At 44.4% G+C, this 19009-nt stretch overlaps 1 protein-coding gene across 2 annotated transcripts; it reads left to right on the top strand.

The window, feature by feature from the left end:
- The first annotated feature begins 2727 nt into the window (after positions 1-2727).
- Positions 2728-9200, top strand: SUB1 (SUB1 regulator of transcription). 2 transcript variants are annotated; one of them, XM_083155037.1, is made up of 5 exons: positions 2728-2886; positions 4579-4648; positions 6378-6509; positions 6604-6712; positions 8314-9200. In XM_083155037.1, exons 2-5 carry the CDS (start codon positions 4580-4582, stop codon positions 8391-8393), a joined length of 390 nt encoding a protein of 129 aa, XP_083011163.1. In that variant the 5' UTR covers positions 2728-2886; position 4579; the 3' UTR covers positions 8394-9200. The 2 variants fall into 2 exon arrangements, with proteins under 2 accessions (XP_083011163.1, XP_083011167.1); XM_083155041.1 differs by lacking the exon at positions 2728-2886 and adding an exon at positions 2990-3066.
- The last annotated feature ends 9809 nt before the right edge of the window (positions 9201-19009 follow it).

The raw sequence follows: 19009 nt of genomic DNA, 5'->3' as shown, positions 1-19009 counted from the left end.
GTCTCCTGAGAGAAAAGTTACTTTTATTGTTTCATGGTTTTCGCATTCCCTGACCAACAGGAGAGGATGTTCCACTGAAGAGTTCTGGAATGAAACCTGGCAAACTGTAGTGTCTCGAAGGCCACCACCATTTTGCCGAGGAGCTTCACCCCTTGCCAAACTGTAGGCCTTGAAGCCTGCAGTAACAGTAATGCCAGCCGACAAATGTTCCTTGCTTTGGGTAGAAATACCCTGTGCAAGGGGGTGTCCAATATTACTCCTAGAAACAGCAGTTTCTGTGAAGGGATTAAATGGAATTTGGAAATTAGATTGAGTCCCCAACCCATGTCTCTCAAGAACTGCGTTGCCACTGAAAGGTGTTCCTGCAACTTGCTCTCTGACTCTGCTTTGAATAGCAGATCGTCCAGGTAGGGAATAATCACTATTCCCCTCAGCCTGAGTGACACTGCCATGACAGCCATCACCTTTGTGAATACCCTCGGTGCTGTAGCCAGACCAAAGAGTAGAGCCTAAAACTGCAAGTGAGTCTCCCCTATTGCAAAGCGAAGTAAGGATTGATGCTCTGCGCATATGGGTATGTGACGATATGCATTAGAGATGGGCAAAACGGGTCACTAGCGAGAGCTGGGTTCCAGCAGATCAGTCAGTGAAAAGATCTGTATCTTTTAGCCAGCTCAACGGTTCACTTTGAAAGAAGGGGTAATTTGTTAATAACAAAGCATACTTTGCCTTACAATCATTTATTCACATTATTTTTTACTTTAAAAAAAACCCCAGTGAGCTGAACAAATAAGAACATACATAACCGAGTAAAACACTGATCGATGGCTGGGTGCAGAATCGCCATTGATGGCGTCTGCACCGATGGCCATCCCTAGCAGCATCAGCCTTATTAATCTTTATTTTACTTGCAGTCACAGCACTGAACTCAGTCTCCGGAGTCAGTACATCTCAGCTGCCACAGGTGGCAGTCCTGAGATCAGGAAAATGCATTGTAATTAAAAACGAAACTGAAAGTAAAAGAACGACGGATCACCTTTTTGGGATCGGTGGCTCACTCGTTCTTTCATGGGATCCGTTCAAAAGATTTGCTTCGTTCGCGAACGACCAATCACTAATATGCATCCTGAATCCTAGAAGCAGCACACTGGAAATAAAAAAACTGCACTAGGTTAAGTTAATAAAATAAAAAAGATTCCTAACTATTCTAGTATAAATCCAAAGTAAAAAAGTTGGCGGCTGCAGGTGCAGCCGAGCATAGCACCCACTCCTGTGGGCAACTAAAACGGACTGAAGCATGATGGGATGTGGAAGGGGAGGAGCCTGCAACCAGAGGAAAGATTTCAGCATAGGTGCCTGGCTCCTGCGGACCCTCCTACATCCCAAGGTGAAGCTGTGTCACCGGACTGGACGAAAGAGAAATATAATTAATTCCATTTTGGAAATATTCAGTTTGAGGTGGCGACATAATATCCAAGATCAAAGGCATTCAGTGACAAGGCCCAATAGAGATAGGTCTAGGGAGGTCAGGTAGATTTGAGCATTATCCATGTATAGATGATGAAATCCAAGAGCTGATTATTTTGCAAGAGATGTAGTATAGATTGAGAAAAGCAGAGAACCGATCACTGATTAATACTAGTGATGGCCATCGTTCCTCAATGACTTTGGTTTATGGTGGATGTAGAATAGTTTTTCCATCGATGGTGTAGAACCATCGATGTCAGGCATAAACAATTTTTTTCTTTTTTCCCCAAGGGGCTGGGACACGGTGCCTAGCTCCGCCTCTGACACCTGTGAATCCCACCCCCATGTTTTGATTGGCCCACTGGCCAAACAGTCAAAGAAAATGGATGACCATCGATAGGTAAACACATTGATAGTCATCCATTGCATAGTATGCCCCTATCGATGGCAACAATGGCCATCCCTAATTAATACACAATTAAGCTGCCTTTAGGTAACGGTATTGTTATAAATTTTTAATTCCGTTTTCCCTGTGGATATATTTTGATGTTATAAGCAAGGTTATGTTATCATTGAAGTTTCCCATGGCAACCAATAAGCTTTGAAGTAACATCAAGGACATTCTATAAAATGATACATTGCTCACTTCAACACTCTTATTACTGCTTCAAGAATAGACCCCCTGATATACCCTAAATATCCTCCATCTTGATCAGCAGCTTTCCTCGCTCCCTGCAGTGACTGAGGTAGAGATGGGTCGTTCGCGAACAAACCGGATCTTTAGAACGGATCCCATCCAAGAACGAATGCGCCGCCGATCCCAAAAAGGTGACCCGTTTCAGTTTACAATGCATTTCCCTGATCTCAGTGCTGCCACCTGTGGCAACTGAGATGTACTACCTCTGTTGACTGAGTACAGTGCTGTGACTACAAGTGATAGAAAGATTAGCTGCTGCTGCCAGGGATGGCCATCAGTGATGGTTGCCATCGATGGCGATTCTGCACCCAGCCATCGATCAATGTTTTTACTCGGTCGGTTTTTTTTTTAAAAGCGAGCCGAGGATCCGTCTAAAAGATCTGTATCTTTTTAACAATCGGATCCCGGCTCAGCGGGAGAGTGAACAATCGGATCCCGGCTCAGCTTAATGATCCGTTTTGCCCATCTCTGGGCTGAGGCCCTTCCGTTCCCGCCAGCGCTGACGTCACTGGCCGCCAGCCACTCAGCATCCCGCTACCTGACGTGCCAACCACAAGATGGCCGCCCAGCGTGTCTCCTTCTCTTATATACGTTATCACGTCGCTTCTACGCTCGTCTAAACCCCTCTCAACCCTCCATCATCGCTCGGACGTCATTTCCCGGCAGCCAAGACCGTTTTTGAGCCCGGCGTGTACGAGTGTGTGAGAGACCGCGGACAGCAGGTGAGATGCCTGTGCGGTCAGACACGGGGGTGTGAGGCTCTGTGGACCCATCATTCTTTGCGCGGGCGGGAGAGAGGGAGGGATTCCCCGGGGACACTCGGCCGCCGCCTCCTCGTGGGTGGTGGTTGATGGCGGGAAGGACGCTCCGTGTACCCCTCGCCATATGCTGTAGAATATAATGTGAGGGGGAGCATTGTATATACGCTGCACCCTATGTGGCGCAGTATGAGGCGGCTTGCATGTATGGGGCCCGAACCATGTGCAGCACCTGAGGGGAGGGGTGTATATATGTTCTTATTGTTCTCATGAGCTGTTCTAGTGATGCACAATGGTGCACTGGTAGACATGGCATGCAGACACCACAATGGTTACCATCAAGGTGGCTGTATCATGTATGCAATTATAAGCCATGTCTGCTACATAATGCACTGCTGGGAGCTGTATGTTGTCACAAAGCAGCTGAGCTATGCACATTACTATGATTAAGTCGACACATGAAAAAGCTTGACTGACAAAAGGTTGATATGGACATGGTTGATACAAGGTTTTTTAATTTTCGACAATTTGGAACGGTAAAGTGTCAACAGGACGGTTAAAAGACCAGCTCAGGTTGACCTTTTAATGTGTAGGCCTATTGATACTGGCCCTAATAACTGGTACCACCGCTTTGGGGCATCCTTGCTAGTGGCAGCTGTTGCAATCCCAGCATTGGGGGTCATTCCATTGTTTTTGGTCCTAAAGTGACTTGGACTGTTCACTGCAGTTATGCACTGAGATAATTGGCTTGATTTTGTTATTTCTTGCCACATCAGAGCGACAAATTTGTCATATCGGCCCAGCAGTGCTAGCGACCGGGTCATGTAATGAGGGATGTGTTGCTCCTGCTGTCATTAATTTGTACCCATGATCCCCGTGCATACTGTCCCAGTGAGTGTCCAGCTATAAGGTGCCCAAAACTCTTCTTTGGTGTAAATAGAAATCCATGATATGTAGGGATGACCATCAATGATTTATAAATGACACATTTTTTAAATAATTTTCCCCAAGGGGCTGGGATGTGGAGCAAAGTACCGCCCCTGACACCTGTGAAGCTCCGCCCCTTAGCTTCTGATTGCTTCCCTTGTCAGTTAGCCAAAGAAAAGGGATGACCTTCGATAGATGAAACCATCGATGTTGTAATAGCTACTTATGCTATCACCATCGATGGCCATCCGTAATGATGAGCGACGGCCCACTAAAACCATTAAAGTCTATTTTTATTATGCGAATAGTACCAAGAGCAAGCTCCTGGCACTATTCTAATCCGAGCGATATTACCGACGACTAGTGGGTTTCGGTGTGAGCAGAAATCTGAGAAAACTAGCGCAAGCAGCATTGCCGTGGGTTCTAAAGTCAGAAATTCTGGTTCTCGCAACTAAACACCTGCTAGTACATCATTCTCCAACTTAGCGCTGTGCTTGACCTCATTGAATATCTCTCCTATAGGTGTGTCAAAGATGCAGGGTGCTAGAAATAACACTACTGCTATTATATGTATTTATATGTATATATGTTATATAACCCCAGAAAGCTGCTTACTGCAATGCCGGGCATTAGAGTGCTGTGTGTGATTTTTGTTGAGTACAGGTTGTTGGGTAACTAATGGCAGGTGCGTTTAATCTGATAAAATTTCACCCCCCCCCCATATTTCAGAATGCCGAAATCAAAGGAGATCCTTTCTTCAAGCACATCTGGAAGTGATTCAGATGAAGTTGACGAAAAGGTGAGTATTAAATCTTGGATGCTTAATTATTAAAAACAAACAAAAAAACATGGTTAAAACTTGTCTAATGCAGCCCATACACGGTCCGTTTAACGGATCTGTTTGGGACTTAATTAGCACACATCGGATCGCATCCCCAGTGCATGCAGTGTGCATTCACTGCGATCCGATCCGATGTGTACCTAGTACAAAAAGTATGTGCAGCACATACTTTTTGTACCGTACTATGTGATGTGTGGGAGCGCGCATCGCATAGTACAGAACGGAGCCATACACAACGGACCGTGTATGGGCTCCCTAAAGATTTAGTGGTTTGCAGCTAAAATATCTTTTTTACCTTTTGGTCTCTCAAAAAGGAGTAGGTTTGTGTTGTATCTTGACTTAAGGCCCCAATACATCGGTGCTGACAAGATCCACCAATCATCATCCCATCTATGATCAGTGATCCGTCTGGGAAATTTTAAAAGGAAAAAAAACCCTGACCGGACCTTTGGGCCATTGGGACGTTGCCCCCAATACATCTGAAACAAGTGTTTGTGTTTTCCATTTAGGTCTTCTTAGTTGGATAGCAGAATTGCAGTTTAGTTTAATCGTCACTCTGGTGATGGATACATGTTAAATGGTGGCGGGACCTGTATTTGCTGTTTGATGGATAAATGGAAACTTTCCGATGCCTGCACTGTGCAGGCTAATTTATTTTTTCTTCTAAACCCTAAGCTAGCCCAGGACTAGATCTGAATGAATTAGTGTGAGGACTAAGCAACTGATTGTGTAGGGTTTTCAATAAATATTTGAAGAACAGTAGTGTTCATTCTAGCACCCGCCATCTTTGAAAACCCATGCAGTTCCTCTTCCCTGCCTGGGGTGTCGCTGTCTGATGTGGTGTTTCTAGCACAGGTCTGTTGCATATCAGTGCTGATATACAGACCACACTGCTAGAAGCACTACAGCAGACAGCGACACCCCAGGCAGGGAAGAGGAACTGCATGGGTTTTCAAAGATGGCGGGTGCTCGAATAAACACTAAACAGGAATCTCATTATACAAGGGACATAATTCCGTAGGGGTTGCATAAGTGTTTTCCTTTATGCTGAAGAAGTTGCACACAATGTAGGGCAGGGTATTCCTGCACCCTCTCCCCCAGCTTGTATGAAACCAGCATGCTCTGCCACAGTTTTGCTGTTAGGGCATACTAAAACTGTCCGGGTATGCTGAGATTTGTATTTCACAGCAGCCTGTATAAGTCCCCTGATGTAGGGACTGTTGACACAGGAGACAAAATAGGCCTGTCACAGGGCACTATCTGCCAACGCATCATTGTGCCATCACTATCTATTATCATGTGGGACTATTACATTGGCAGCACTAACACTGCCAATGCTAATGTCCACTTTTCTTAGTGTGTTGGTCATACATATGTACAGCTTAGAGCTGGGGTAGCCAACCCTAGTCCTCGAGAGCTACCAACAGTGCATGTTTTGCAGGTCTCCTCACAGAATCACATGTGAGCTAATTAGCTCCATCTGTGTATCTTTTAAAATGTGTCAGTGATTAATGAGTGCAGCTGTGCAGCAGCTAGGTTGTCTGGAAAATGTGAACTGTTGGTAGCTCTCGAGGGCTAGGGTTGGCTACCACTGGCTTAGAGAATAGGGGTATCGTTAGTTACCCTGCAAGGTGGCGTCATTATAATAATACAAATAAATAATCTCCCTTTTTTCCTCTGCTTTAAGCCAAAGCGAAAAAAGCAACCACCACCAGAGAAAGAGAAGCCAACAAAGAAGCAGAAGACTGGGGAGAGCTCTAAAGGTTCCGCATCCGCCAAACAAGCAGATAGGAGCGGGGATGATGATAACATGTTCCAGGTACGTTCTGTCGCTGGGTATAAGTGAGGAGCTTATATTGCAGCCAGTCTGGTTTAGAACCATCCTCCTCCTCATCAACTCTGTCTCTTAACAGATCGGAAAATTGAGATTCGTTAGTGTCCGGGACTTCAAAGGAAAAGTACTCATTGATATTAGGGAATATTTTATGGACCAATCAGGAGACATGAAACCAGGAAGGAAAGGTAATCTTGCTGTTAAACAACTTTCCTGTCTGTCAACAAGTATTGAATTATGAATTGTCGTCTTATGATTTTAATAGGACGGTCAATTATTAAAACAGTGTAAAATCCATGTAAAAATCTAAAGGGGGTATTTATTTATTAAAGCATGGAGAGATTTAATACCAACCGGCTTCTGTCGTTTTTTTTTTTTTTTTTTTTTTTAAACACAGCCTGCAAAACGACAGGAGCTGATTGGTCAGTACTTTCTCTCCAAGCTTTTGATAAATCTCCTCCTTAATTTGTACAATTAGGAGAGCAGCAATATCTTTAATTTTGGTTGCGCTTTAAAGGGTGGAGGAACACGAAGGAAAAAACAACTTCTCACTGTTAGAGATGCTTTACATGCGCTGCTTAGTGCATTGGTGTGAAACTGCAGTGCGCTGGTCTCTGTATTTAGCAGATATTAAAAAGCAGGCAGAGAGAGATTTTCCTACAGCACTGTTACCATTAGTCCCTGCAGTCACTGACCAGTAGAGGGCATCTCGCACTCCCTGGCGGCCTGTATGCAGCACACTGTTACATGTTTCCTCATTTGACACTAGGCTTTCCAGGAGGGGGCAGTGCAGACAGGACATTTGTAAGGTCCTCATTACGGATATGGTTCGTTTTATCGAATGACATTAGGTCGAATGTCATTTGGTCGACCCCAATAGGTCGAATGTGTAAAAGGGTCGACATGGGTTTATGTCGAACTTCCGACTATGTCGACTGCCATTAGGTCGACTGGGGTTAGGGCAAATTGCTCTTTTTGGGTTTTTTTGGGCCGAAATGTCAACAGTGTCGACATGGACACTGTTGACATAGTGAATCGGACCCTCGCATCGCTCGCTTCGCTCGCGATGCTTCGGGCACGGTGGCTCGCTACGCTCGCCACAGCTTTAATAACCTCCTCCACGCCCTAGTGGATGGTAGGGCATGAACCACCGCCTGTCGGCACATGTCGGCACCAAAAAAACCCCAAAAAGAGCAATTCGACCTAACCCCAGTCGACCTAATGGCAGTCGACATAGTCGGAAGTTCGACATAAACCCATGTCGACCTTTTTACACATTCGACCTAGTGGGGTCGACCAAATGACATTCGACCTAATGTCATTCGATAAAACGATCGTATCCCCTCATTACCTATTGTTAAGGTCGCATGAACTGGATCAAAATAATCCACTCCTGATTTTACTGAATCGTTTTATTGCTGACCAAATGAAGCAATCTGTTTAGAAAACCATAGTCTCTACAGGTGGAAATAGGTACCGGCTTTCATGTACAGGCCCGACAACCATTAAAATTCAGAAATACCTATTTGTTCTGGTATTGCTGTATTTGGGAGAGCTGCACTTGGTTAAAGTTAAAAAAAAACAGGTCCTTGCAAGTGTTTTTTTTTTTTGTTGCACATAATGTCTACTATCTTCATATAGCTGATGCTTGCGGCAGCTGACATCGTATTGATATCAGGGGGCCGCAACATCGGCCCTTGTGTACAGTGAACTTGACTATTAGTAATCCTGTTGTTTCCTATAGTCCTATATGTTACTTCTTGTGAATGATGTATGTTTCTGTTTGTAGGTATTTCCTTAAATCCTGAGCAGTGGAACCAGCTAAAGGAACAAATGTCCGATATTGATGACGCAATAAAGAACCTGTAACGTCCATCCATTGGCAAAAGAAACCTCATGTTTTACTTTTAAGCACTCTTTTTACATTTGATATTTTGTTTACTTTTTCGTTTGTTTTACGAGCTGTTGTACTTTTTGGATTGCGAAACGATTTGTAAGATGAAGCATTTTTTTTATGTGCATTAAAACTGAGCATATTTAAAATGCGGTTGAAGCCTCCATTTTCCATTTGGAGTAATAAAAATAAAATAAAGATCAAAAGATATTCTAGCCCCGTATCTGCTTGTTTTAAGGCCAATCTGTTCTAGAACAATACAGATTTAGGAGTTTCATTAGGAAATCGCACCACTCATTAAATTCTATGGATTAAAACGCTGATGGGTTAGTTGAAAGCTAAATTTACCAGCGAGGTGACACTTGGCGCCATTCAGTTTTTGCCGCAAGTTATGAGCTGTCTTGTCTGCTTTCTTAATTGCGATACTTTCATTATTCTGCTTGGCTGCATTTTCTCAGAGCCATTGTTCCTTTGACTAGTGGTTGGTGCACATATAAAAGTATCTCAACGCGTTTCGTGAAAACGGTTAGTATAAACTGCCCTGTGCTAGAGCCAAGTGAGATTATTTCTGTTACATTTTGCATTTCCCCCACTACCACCTTGCCCCGCTGTAATGTTTGTTTAGCGTTAGGAAGTTCCTTGGTGTACAATGTGTGATTTTTACCTGCCCAGCTACAGATACAGCAAAGTTTGTCTGAAATACTCATTTTTGTAACCTAATGCAATAATGTGTTAATTACAATAATTGTTCAGATCAGTGCGATAAAAGCAAGATGCTGTTATGAATCGTCTCTTTATTGCGTTTGGAATAGGAGTGTGTGGGATCTGACTAGGCGAAAGGAATATTCTCTCCTGCACAGAGAGTGCGGCTTCTGATGCCCCTTATTTCAGCTGAACCTGCATTGTAGGTCTGCGTAAGGCTGACACTAATGGCGGTTATCAGCAGATGATATTTCATTTTACAGGTTTTTGCCAACAACAGAATGTACAATATCACTTAAGCTGTGTACACACGGGGGCGATAGGGGCTATAATCGCTGGGAATATGGTCGCAGGAAGTGTGCCCCGGCGATAAATCGCTGGGTGCGCGCTCCCGTTTTCTGCCCCATTGTAATCACTGCTGCGACCAGCTGATTACCTCTGCGGCTCCCCCGGCATAGGTTCCTTTTCATCAGTAACCATCTCTGGTCACTGATGAAAAGGAGACCCTGAGCAATATATTGCTGAGCAATATATCTCCCCCCGTGTGTACGCACCTTTAATGTTACTGAATTTAAGATTTTTCTGTAACACATTGGTGGTGATTCAATTCAATGCATAGTGAATAGCACCGTTATTGCAGTCCTGGAGTGATTTCATTCAGCACAATGTTAAGTAAGAGTGTTGGGACCCATGACTTTAAACTGGGTGTTTTAGCCCCAGACTTAAATGGCAGCAGTCTAGTCGGATTTGTGTTCGCTCCCCAGTAGATGAAATTCACCTCTCGGACGTAGCAGTTGAATTGAATAGCTCCTAGACCTCCTTCTTGGTGCAATTCATTGTGCTCTGAATTGAAGCGATCCCATTAAGTCCTGGGTGGATTTGATTTTTCATTTTTAAGTTTGTGGTTATGCCTGTAGAAACTAGAGGGCTAAAGACCATACAATGTATATTAGAAAGTAGCAACGTCCATGTTTAGTAGTAAAATGAAACAAAAAAATAAAAATACTTTGCCTTTTGGTAAATTAATTGGTAGAAATTATTATATTTTTCTTTTTTTTTTAAATGGTTCTGATTTATATTTGGTGAGCACTCCATTACTGCTCTCTGATTTGCCCCAGCACCTGTAGAGCCCACCTATCCTACAGTGTCCCCCAGTGGATGAAGAAGGAAGCCCTTTAGTTACAAGGGGACAGATGTATTAAGCCTGGTCAAGTGGAAGGTGATAATGCACCAGCCTATCAACTCCTAACGCACCAGCCAACCTGCTGTGTTTGAAAAAAAAAATGACAGTTATCACCTCTTGCTTTATCACTTTACCAAGCTTAATACATCTGCCCCAGTATGTGCTGTGCATTTAGAGTCCCTGCTGATATTCATGGACCATTGTGTATGTGTGTGTGTGTATATATAGCACTTAAAATATTTATTCCTTAACAGAATATTCCTTGCATACACCCAAGCTGATTGACCTACCAGTATGTTTTTGAATTGTAGGCATAAACTACATACATGGAGAGAATGTACAAACACCACATACAGGAATATATACATAAGGCAGACCTATTCCACAATACTTTACAGAGAATATTTAGCTATTTACATCAGTCCAGTGGAGCTTCCATTTTATCTTCCCCACCACACACACTTCACCCCACGGTTAAAACCTAAACAAAATCAGCCCTCCAGCTGTTGTTGAACTATGCATCACAGCGTGTCCCGCTACATTTTTGCAATTTGGCCATGCTAAAACTGTTGCAGGGCATGCTGGGTTGTGTAGTTCAACAACAGCTGAAGGTTCCCCATCCCTAGGCTACAACCTCTTAAATCAGTGACTATGACAATAATACAGGGCTCGACAAATCCAGGTCACCATGGCGACCAGATTTTGTTTGCCACATGGGAGGAAGCAGAATCTGGTCGTGGGCCAGGGTTGCCCACCCCTTCTCCACCTCCCAACAGAGCAGTAGTGCAGGCAGCGCTGCCCGACCCCCCCCCCCCCCCCTCTCCTCTCCTGACAGCACAGCTGCGGGCAGTGCTTCCCGACCCCCCCCCCCCTCTCCTGACCGCAAAGCTGCGGGCTTCGCATCCCGACCCCCCCCCCCCCTCTCCTGACAGCACAGCCGCGGGCATCGCTTTTCCGACCCCCTTTCCTGACAGCACAGCCGTGGGCAGCGCTTCCCGACCCCCCCCTCTCCTGACAGCACAGCCGCGAGCAGCCTATGTTAACTGCTTGGTAACTATCATGGAGTCGTGGAGATTGTAATCTGGTGTGTACAGATTGTCTATGGTTAGACGCCTCAGCTGTTCTGCTCCAGGAGTGGTAGGTAAAACTGCACATTTAGGAATGAGAATGTGATATGCCTTGAGAACATCAGGGTTATAATGGATCCCCATCTCCTTACCTGTAGATGGAATGTAAATATGAGGTCTGTGGGGAACCCATTGCCAGGCGCTCCCAATTGCACTTGCTAATAGGATGCCGATACGGTCTATGACATATGTCCCTTGGAAGCCTTTATCAAGCCTATGTATTACTGCTGTCCTGGATGCATTCAGTACAAACCACAGTCTTAACTAGGAATTACAAAAAAAAAAAATGAAACCTAAAAAAAAAAAGGAAATATTTCTAATCACGCTCAATTAATATAGTTACGGATCCAGAAGTATAGATACCAACACGGATGTAGGTTCACCATTGTTCCAATGTCTCACAGTGATTTTCACATAAAAAGAAATCAAACAAGAATATAGATATTGTAGTAATTCAAATAACGGAGAAAAAATAATCCATTTTCCAAAGGGACAATTCCTCTTCTGATAAGGGGTTGTGCAATGAATCCTCTATTGGGGTCACCCTCTGTGCAGGAACAATTCAGTAATGCTTACAGGTAGCTTACATTGAACACACAATAGTCACACATATAACGGTATCTTTAGAAGCTCACATCAATGCTTACATCTCCCAGGCGTTGTATCCTCCCATAGCAGTTTATTTGTTATGTAACCAAACAGGGACCAAATGCTACGCAGACTCTTAAAAAATATTTTCTTTCATTGTATATAAAGGTAAAATATCAAGGAACATAAGATAAATATGATCTGCTGAAAAAAGCACCATAAAACACCAACATTTGGCTTAACTAGAAATTAGATTGATGGGCCAAAAAGGAAGTCTCCTTGACTGTTAAGGTGGCCATACACACGCAGATTTAACTTCAGATCTATCTAGTTGGAACAAAATCATGGTTATGGATGAGAGCAAATGACAGTTGACCATTTGCTTGGAAATGCTGGAAAACTGCCAAACTGTCACTCATCCATAACCATGTTTTTGTTCCAACCAGCCAGATCTGAAGATAAATCTTACAAGTGTATGGGCACCTTAACCCAATCAGCCAAGCATTATTCATTCCCTGTGTCCACACTTTTGCATCCTGGTTGGCCGCTCTTCTTGTAGTTACAGCCACGAGCAAGGCAATGAGTGGGTTAAAGCCTAATAAAAGCCCTTTTCCACCCTTTTTGAATAGTTCGCACATTTACAATGATAAACAATGTGCAGAATGTCTTTGAAGTCCTACGGCGGTGTTTAAATGTATGTGATTGGGCATATGCTGTTTAGTCTATGACCCAATGTTAATATTTGATACATCTGGTCCGCATTCTGATGAATGCTAAAAATAGCATGTCTTTGAGGTGATAAGGTAGTATGATAACTTTGCCAATATCATTAAAGGAATGTTCTATTGAAACCTGTACAAAAAACAAACAGTAGAGGCTTCTTTATTGCTGGACTGTGAGGATGACGAGCATGCTGGCTACATACAGACTAGATAGCTCAGGGTAAGGAGCACGTTGCTGGGCCTGCGTACATCTTTGCAAAACATTTGGAGGATTAATGCTTGACTTACCAATACATTTTGGATGTGACTTTAGCTTCGGACTGTGTAATGAGTTAATGTGAAAAGTATTTGTTAGGAATGATATTTGATCAAGGAGATTTTTAATAAACATAGATAAATAGCAATGGAGGTGGGGGGAGAGAAAAAGGCACCTGATATTGTATTTATCAGTTATTAACATAGTCTAGGGCAGTGATTTTTTTTTTTTACCTCGTGGCACTCCAAACAAGATATAAAAATTGCCAAAGCACACCATGAGAGTCCCACAGGGAAAACACACTGGACAAAGAACAAGCCTATTGGCCCCCATATGAAAAGCAATCACACTCGTCCCCACAGGTAACAAAAATAAAATACATTGGCCCTTTACATGAAAACAAGAGTCCAGTAAATAACAGTTGAACTGGTGGTGGCTGTAATAAACTGGTTTGGGCATCTAGATCTGGGGGCACATTGAGACCAGCTCAAGGCACACTAGTGGGGCAGATGTATTAAGCCTTAACAAGAGATAAATCCAAGGGTGATAAGGAGAGATAAACGTCCAGCCAATCAGCTCCTTACTGACTTTTTTCAAACACAGCCTGTAACATGGCAGTCAGCAGGTGATTGGCTGGGCATTTATCTCTCCTTATCACCCTTGCATTTATCTCTTGTTAAAGCTTAATACATCTGCCCCAGTATGTGGGCGTACCAGATACATTCTTTGCATGCAGACTTATCAGCCATTAAGGGCCTTTCTTGGATCTGTTCATACAGGTCCAAATTCGGTCCTATCTCTGATGTGTGGGTTTGCTTCGGGAAATTTTTCATTCGCTGGGGCATCAACATCAACAGGCAGGGGGGCAGTCCAGGGTGGGCATACAGCATTTCATGGGCGTGACAATGTTAGATTATTGGGGGTGCCTGAGCAAAATCAGACTTGCTCTATGTGAAAAAAGTCTAATTTTCTGTCTTAATTGTATAGCAAAACCCTGCGGCAAAAACCCAGTGTATTAGGGTTTTTAAAATGTATCCACTCTCAGTTGAATCCCCAAAGACTATCCTCTTCCAGACAAGGGGCCAGTTGGTTTCTTGAGGGTCCAACAAACCTTGAACTCTTGACACCATAGGTAGGAAGCCAATATTTATATTTTGGTGCACTCCATAGAGTTCCATGAGAAAAGCCAAGACCTCACAAATTGGATCTTCCCTCAGGGGTCTTTAGTCCCTATCCAACCCCATGGGTGCTGAGACAGAAGGAACCACAGGGCCTTTCCTATCAATGTCCTAGTCCTAGGAAATAATATGATGGTCCCCATTGTTATGGTTCCATAACAAATGCCAGTTTTAAAATGGTCCCACTTCTATATGTTATAACTAGATTAATAACGTGAATGCTATACTTGTCTTCATACATGTTAATGAAACAAAAGATTATTACAGCATCTGTTATTAAACTATGGGGAACTACGGTAATACAGGTCAATCAGGCCTTGGAAAATTGCTTCCATGATTGAACTTCTAAATCGGGGTTACACAACATTTCATTCTCCAAATACTGCATTGAAGAGTTGGGTATAAAAGGCAGACAGTCAGAATGTCAAAGTTGACCATATCGACATTCATTATGTAGACAGTGATGAAATAATCCCTGGTTTCCCAGTGGTGATTTACCTGCTCCGGATGGCTCCTGGTGCTCCAGTGGTGGCTTCCAGGTCCTAGCAGTCCTCTGATCCTCCAGCGTTCCAGTGAGTATTTCACCCCTATCCCTCACTCGCCTAATCCCCCCCACACAGCCTAACTCTCCCTCTTGTGCCTAACCATAATTTTGGCCTGTAGCCTAATCCTCCCCCTAGGATGTATTCCTAATCTCCCCATTCTCCCCCCACGCAGCCCAAGCCAAACCTTCCCTCTAGTGCCTAACTCCAACCTCCACCATTAGCCAGACCCTATTATGGATGGCCATCGTCCATCGATGATTCAATCATTGATGGTTTTAGACCGATGTAGAATAGTTTTGCCATTGATGGGGAGAACCAGATGGTTCTCCTCCATCGATGGCACAGCATAACCAGTTTGATTTTTTTTTCCCTCCCAAAACTTGTAGAGACACAGAGCAGAGCTCTGCCCCCATCACTCCGTAAAGCCCCGCCCCTAGGTTCTGATTAAAGTCAAAATAAAGGAAAAAGATGACCATCGATAGTCAATAACATTGATGGTCATTCATTAGATATTATGCTGCCATCGATGACTGAACTATTGCCATCGATGGTAATCCTCGAAGGCGATAGCACCGATGGCCATCCCAATGCCCTATCCCTCCCCCATAAAGCCTAACCCTAATCCCTCCACCTGCTGCCGAACCCTAACCTCCCCCTTAGCCTAACCCAAGCCTCCACTATCCTTAACACCCTACCCCAACCCAGCAGCCTAACCCTAATGTCAGATTTGCCTGCCGACATTTTAACTGTATTGATACCATAACTGTCAACATTGTTACTGTCGATCTTTTGACTACCTCCTGCATTAAATCTGATATAAGGTAGTGAATAAAGCTGAAACTATGGGGTCTATTTACTGTCGTGGAGAGAGATTGACACCTGAAATAGGTTGACAGGGCTAAGGTCGACACAAGCATTAAGTCGACAATGGGAAGACTGACAGTCAAAATGTCAACATGAGTTTTTCACATTTTTTTCCCCAAAACAGGCGGTATTTCATACCCTACCATCCACTAGGGTGTGGAGGGAAAATATAATAGGGCCCGAAGCATGGCGAGTGCAGCGGTACACTGATACGGTGTCCATGTTGACTTACGTCGAAATTAGGGACAAAAAAGCGTGAAAAACTGCCATTGTCGGCCTAATGCTTCTATCGACCTTCTGACTCTTTCGATCTAAGCCATCTAGACTTATTCCATGTGTCCACCTTCATAGTGTTGATGACCCTATGACCCATAGCCATAGATCCGTAGCCGTACAACAAATTATAGTGTTTTTGTTTCGTACAGCAGACCTTCCCGTAGTCGTAATTTATAGGCAAAACAATTTAGAAATGTTTTACGCATACTTAGCTACCAAGAAAAGTTATTTGTTTTTGTGGCCATCTCAAAGTGAATTCATTCCCAAACTTCTAAATGGCTATTAGTAATATTTCTTTCTTTTTTCCCCAGTTATTGGCAGTTTAGCAGAAAATCACACCAAAATCAGTTTTGATCTTCATTACCAAATGTTTGGCACATCTATACTGCACTTCCGAGAACTTTTCCATCACGCTGGTGAACCACCGACCCACCAGCAAAAAAATAATAATAATTAAAAAAAAAACACATTTGCAAATACTTCTGTACACACAGACTGTTTCCACTGCGACCAGGGGGTTCTGCTGAGAGAGGTGAGAACAGCCCCCTTGTCATCACCAGAGCTTTCCGACCACTAAGTCTGGGATGATCTACATTGTATGTGTTTCTACAGCTCAGCTTCAGATGACTTCACGCAACACTTGGTCTCTGTGGGGATTTACTAATTCTTTGTAGTTTAAGTGATAACTTTTGTTTTATCTCTTTCTGTTCAAAGAGAACTCGGTCTCCAACTCCAATAAAGTTTTATCCAACTCATTGACGTCTTCTACCCCATCTTCAGTTGCCCAACAGTCCGCTTTTGCCCGGTGTGTACTATGTAACTCCGGAGAATCTGCACAGTGAGCGGGGCAGATGTTCGTGTTATGAATTTCAGCTTAGTCCAGACTCATCGGTTTTCATTAGCTGATTTTTTACAAGTCACTGTCACTTTGCATCTTCACCATTCTTGAGAGGCTGAGGACACCCTCTGCATCCTAATACACCCAACCCACCAGCCTGCCACCTTCTGCCTCCTAATACACCCACCAGCCTGCCACCGCATATCTTTAAGAAGTATATTTCTGGTACCCCAGTAGCTCCGGGGGAGCCAGAGTACAGGCGCCAAGAGGCAGTGACGGACCAAGGGCCGGCGCCACTGGTAAAAATGTCTGCCACCTTGGAGGAGACAGATGCTAGAGGTCCTACTGGATCTCTAGCGTCTGTCAAGGAAGCACGGTACACCCATCGTGCCCAGTGCTACCCGCAGTGTACACAGCGCTATGTGCACTTACACCATCAAATCGAGCATGTAACCACAGGCATTGAGCAGGAAACCACCTGGCAAGGAGCATGTAACCATAGCAATGAGAAATAAGCCCCCTGGAAACAAGCATGTAGGGTGGTAAGTCCTACTAGGGGCATTATGTGTAAGTGGCTTTAGTGGGGGCATTATGTGTATAAGCGGCACCTGTAGGAGGCATTTTGTGTGTGTGTGTGTAAACGGTACTTCAGGGGGTACTATGTGTGTAAGCAGCACTACAGGAGCATTATGTGTAATGGACATTACATTTTGTGGCATAATGTGGTCACACCCCAATTGTTCTATGACCACATCCCCTCATAACACGTGAGAGGTGCGTAGTCATATGGCAAAAGGGGTGTGCATTATCAGTACCGCTAAGAAAAAAATTCGGTACTTGTTACCTAGCACGGCCACAATCGCGGGTCTTTGGGTGTAATTTTTAGTGGTCTGCGACGCGACCGACGCGATGCCCCCGATTTTCCCATTGAAATCCATTGAAAAAAAGTCAATATCGCGTCGGTCGCGTCGGTCGCGTCGTATGCGGCTAAAAAAAGCTTAAATGGTCCAGACGCGATGCCCCCGATTTCCCCATAGGGAACAATGTTAAATGCCTCAATTTAGCCGCGATGCCCCCGATTTCCCATAGGAATCAATGTTAAATGGCTCAATTTACCCAAATCATCATAGGGAACAATGGTAAATGGGCCAGAAAACCCCAAAAACACCCCTTAACAGTGAAATGTCCCCCCAAAAGTAGTTGACGCCACCCCACGATCAACGCGAACCCGAAGCGTGGCGAGCGCAGCGAGCCCGCGAGGGGCGGCGGTACGCGTCCTCCGACCTTTTCATACCCCCACTATCCACGACGGCGTGGAGTTGAGAATAGAATAGTGTGGCGAGCGCAGCGAGCCACCGAGCCCGAAGCGTGGCGAGCGCAGCGGATACCTTCACAGGTAAACGCGTCCCTTCGCGGGCTTCACAGGTATCTGCTGCGCTCGCCACGCTTCGGGCTCGGTGGCTCGCTGCGCTCGCCACACTATTCTATTCTCAACTCCACGCCGACGTGGATAGTGGGGGTATGAAAAGGTCGGAGGACGCGTACCGCTGTGCTCGCCACGCTTCGGGTTCGCGTTGATCGTGGGGGGGCGTCAACTACTTTTGGGGGGACATTTCAGTGTTCAGTGGTGTTTTTTGGGTTTTCTGGCCCATTTCCCATTGTTCCCTATGGTGATTTGGGTAAATTGAGCCATTTAACATTGATTCCTATGGGAAATCGGGGGCATCGCGGGTAAATTGAGGTATTTAACATTGTTCCCTATGGGGAAATCGCGGGCATCGCGTCGGGACCATCGCACCCGATTTTTTAGTGCATGCGATGGCCGCGATGCCCCCGATTTTTCCTCACGATGCCCACGATCAAGATCTTTGTGGCCGTGCTAGGAAACAAGTACCAAAAATTCTGTTTGCATCACTGCTCCTAATACACCCACACCACCAGCCTGTCATTCTCTCCCAGCCACAGATGGCCCAGCAGAATCATCAGCCCACCAGGAAACTGCCCTGTGATATCTATTGCCAATCTGCCCCTGTGAACATCCCTTGATAATAAGAAATATAAGAAAAGAATGACGGATTAATAAGCCAATAGGAAAATGACGTGCGTTACAACAGTGACATGCAGGAAACGGGCACAGGCTCACCACCAATGGACGGTTGAGCAGTGATACCTGATCTGATGTCTTTCTCTTCCTTAGGTCAGAATTTAGCATACAACACCATGAATGTATGGATCCACCCTGTCTTCAACAGTTCCGGATGGTGCTAGCGGTGCAATGGCATGGGGAAAGGTTTTTTTTTGGCACCCATTAA

Source organism: Crinia signifera, chromosome 1, assembly GCF_055691185.1.
Source record: "Crinia signifera chromosome 1, ASM5569118v1, whole genome shotgun sequence".
Taxonomy (NCBI): domain Eukaryota; kingdom Metazoa; phylum Chordata; class Amphibia; order Anura; family Myobatrachidae; genus Crinia; species Crinia signifera.
Note: the sequence above shows the minus strand (reverse complement) of the source record. Positions and strands in the feature narration are given on the sequence as shown.

Bases quoted from the DNA above. Each gene is read 5' to 3' on its own strand.
- SUB1 (XM_083155037.1), top strand. From the start codon at position 4,580: ATGCCGAAATCAAAGGAGATCCTTTCTTCAAGCACATCTGGAAGTGAT. The intron at 4,649-6,377 runs GTGAGTATTAAA...CTCTGCTTTAAG, and splicing joins CAGATGAAGTTGACGAAAAG to CCAAAGCGAAAAAAGCAACC. The intron at 6,713-8,313 runs GTAATCTTGCTG...TTCTGTTTGTAG, and splicing joins CATGAAACCAGGAAGGAAAG to GTATTTCCTTAAATCCTGAG.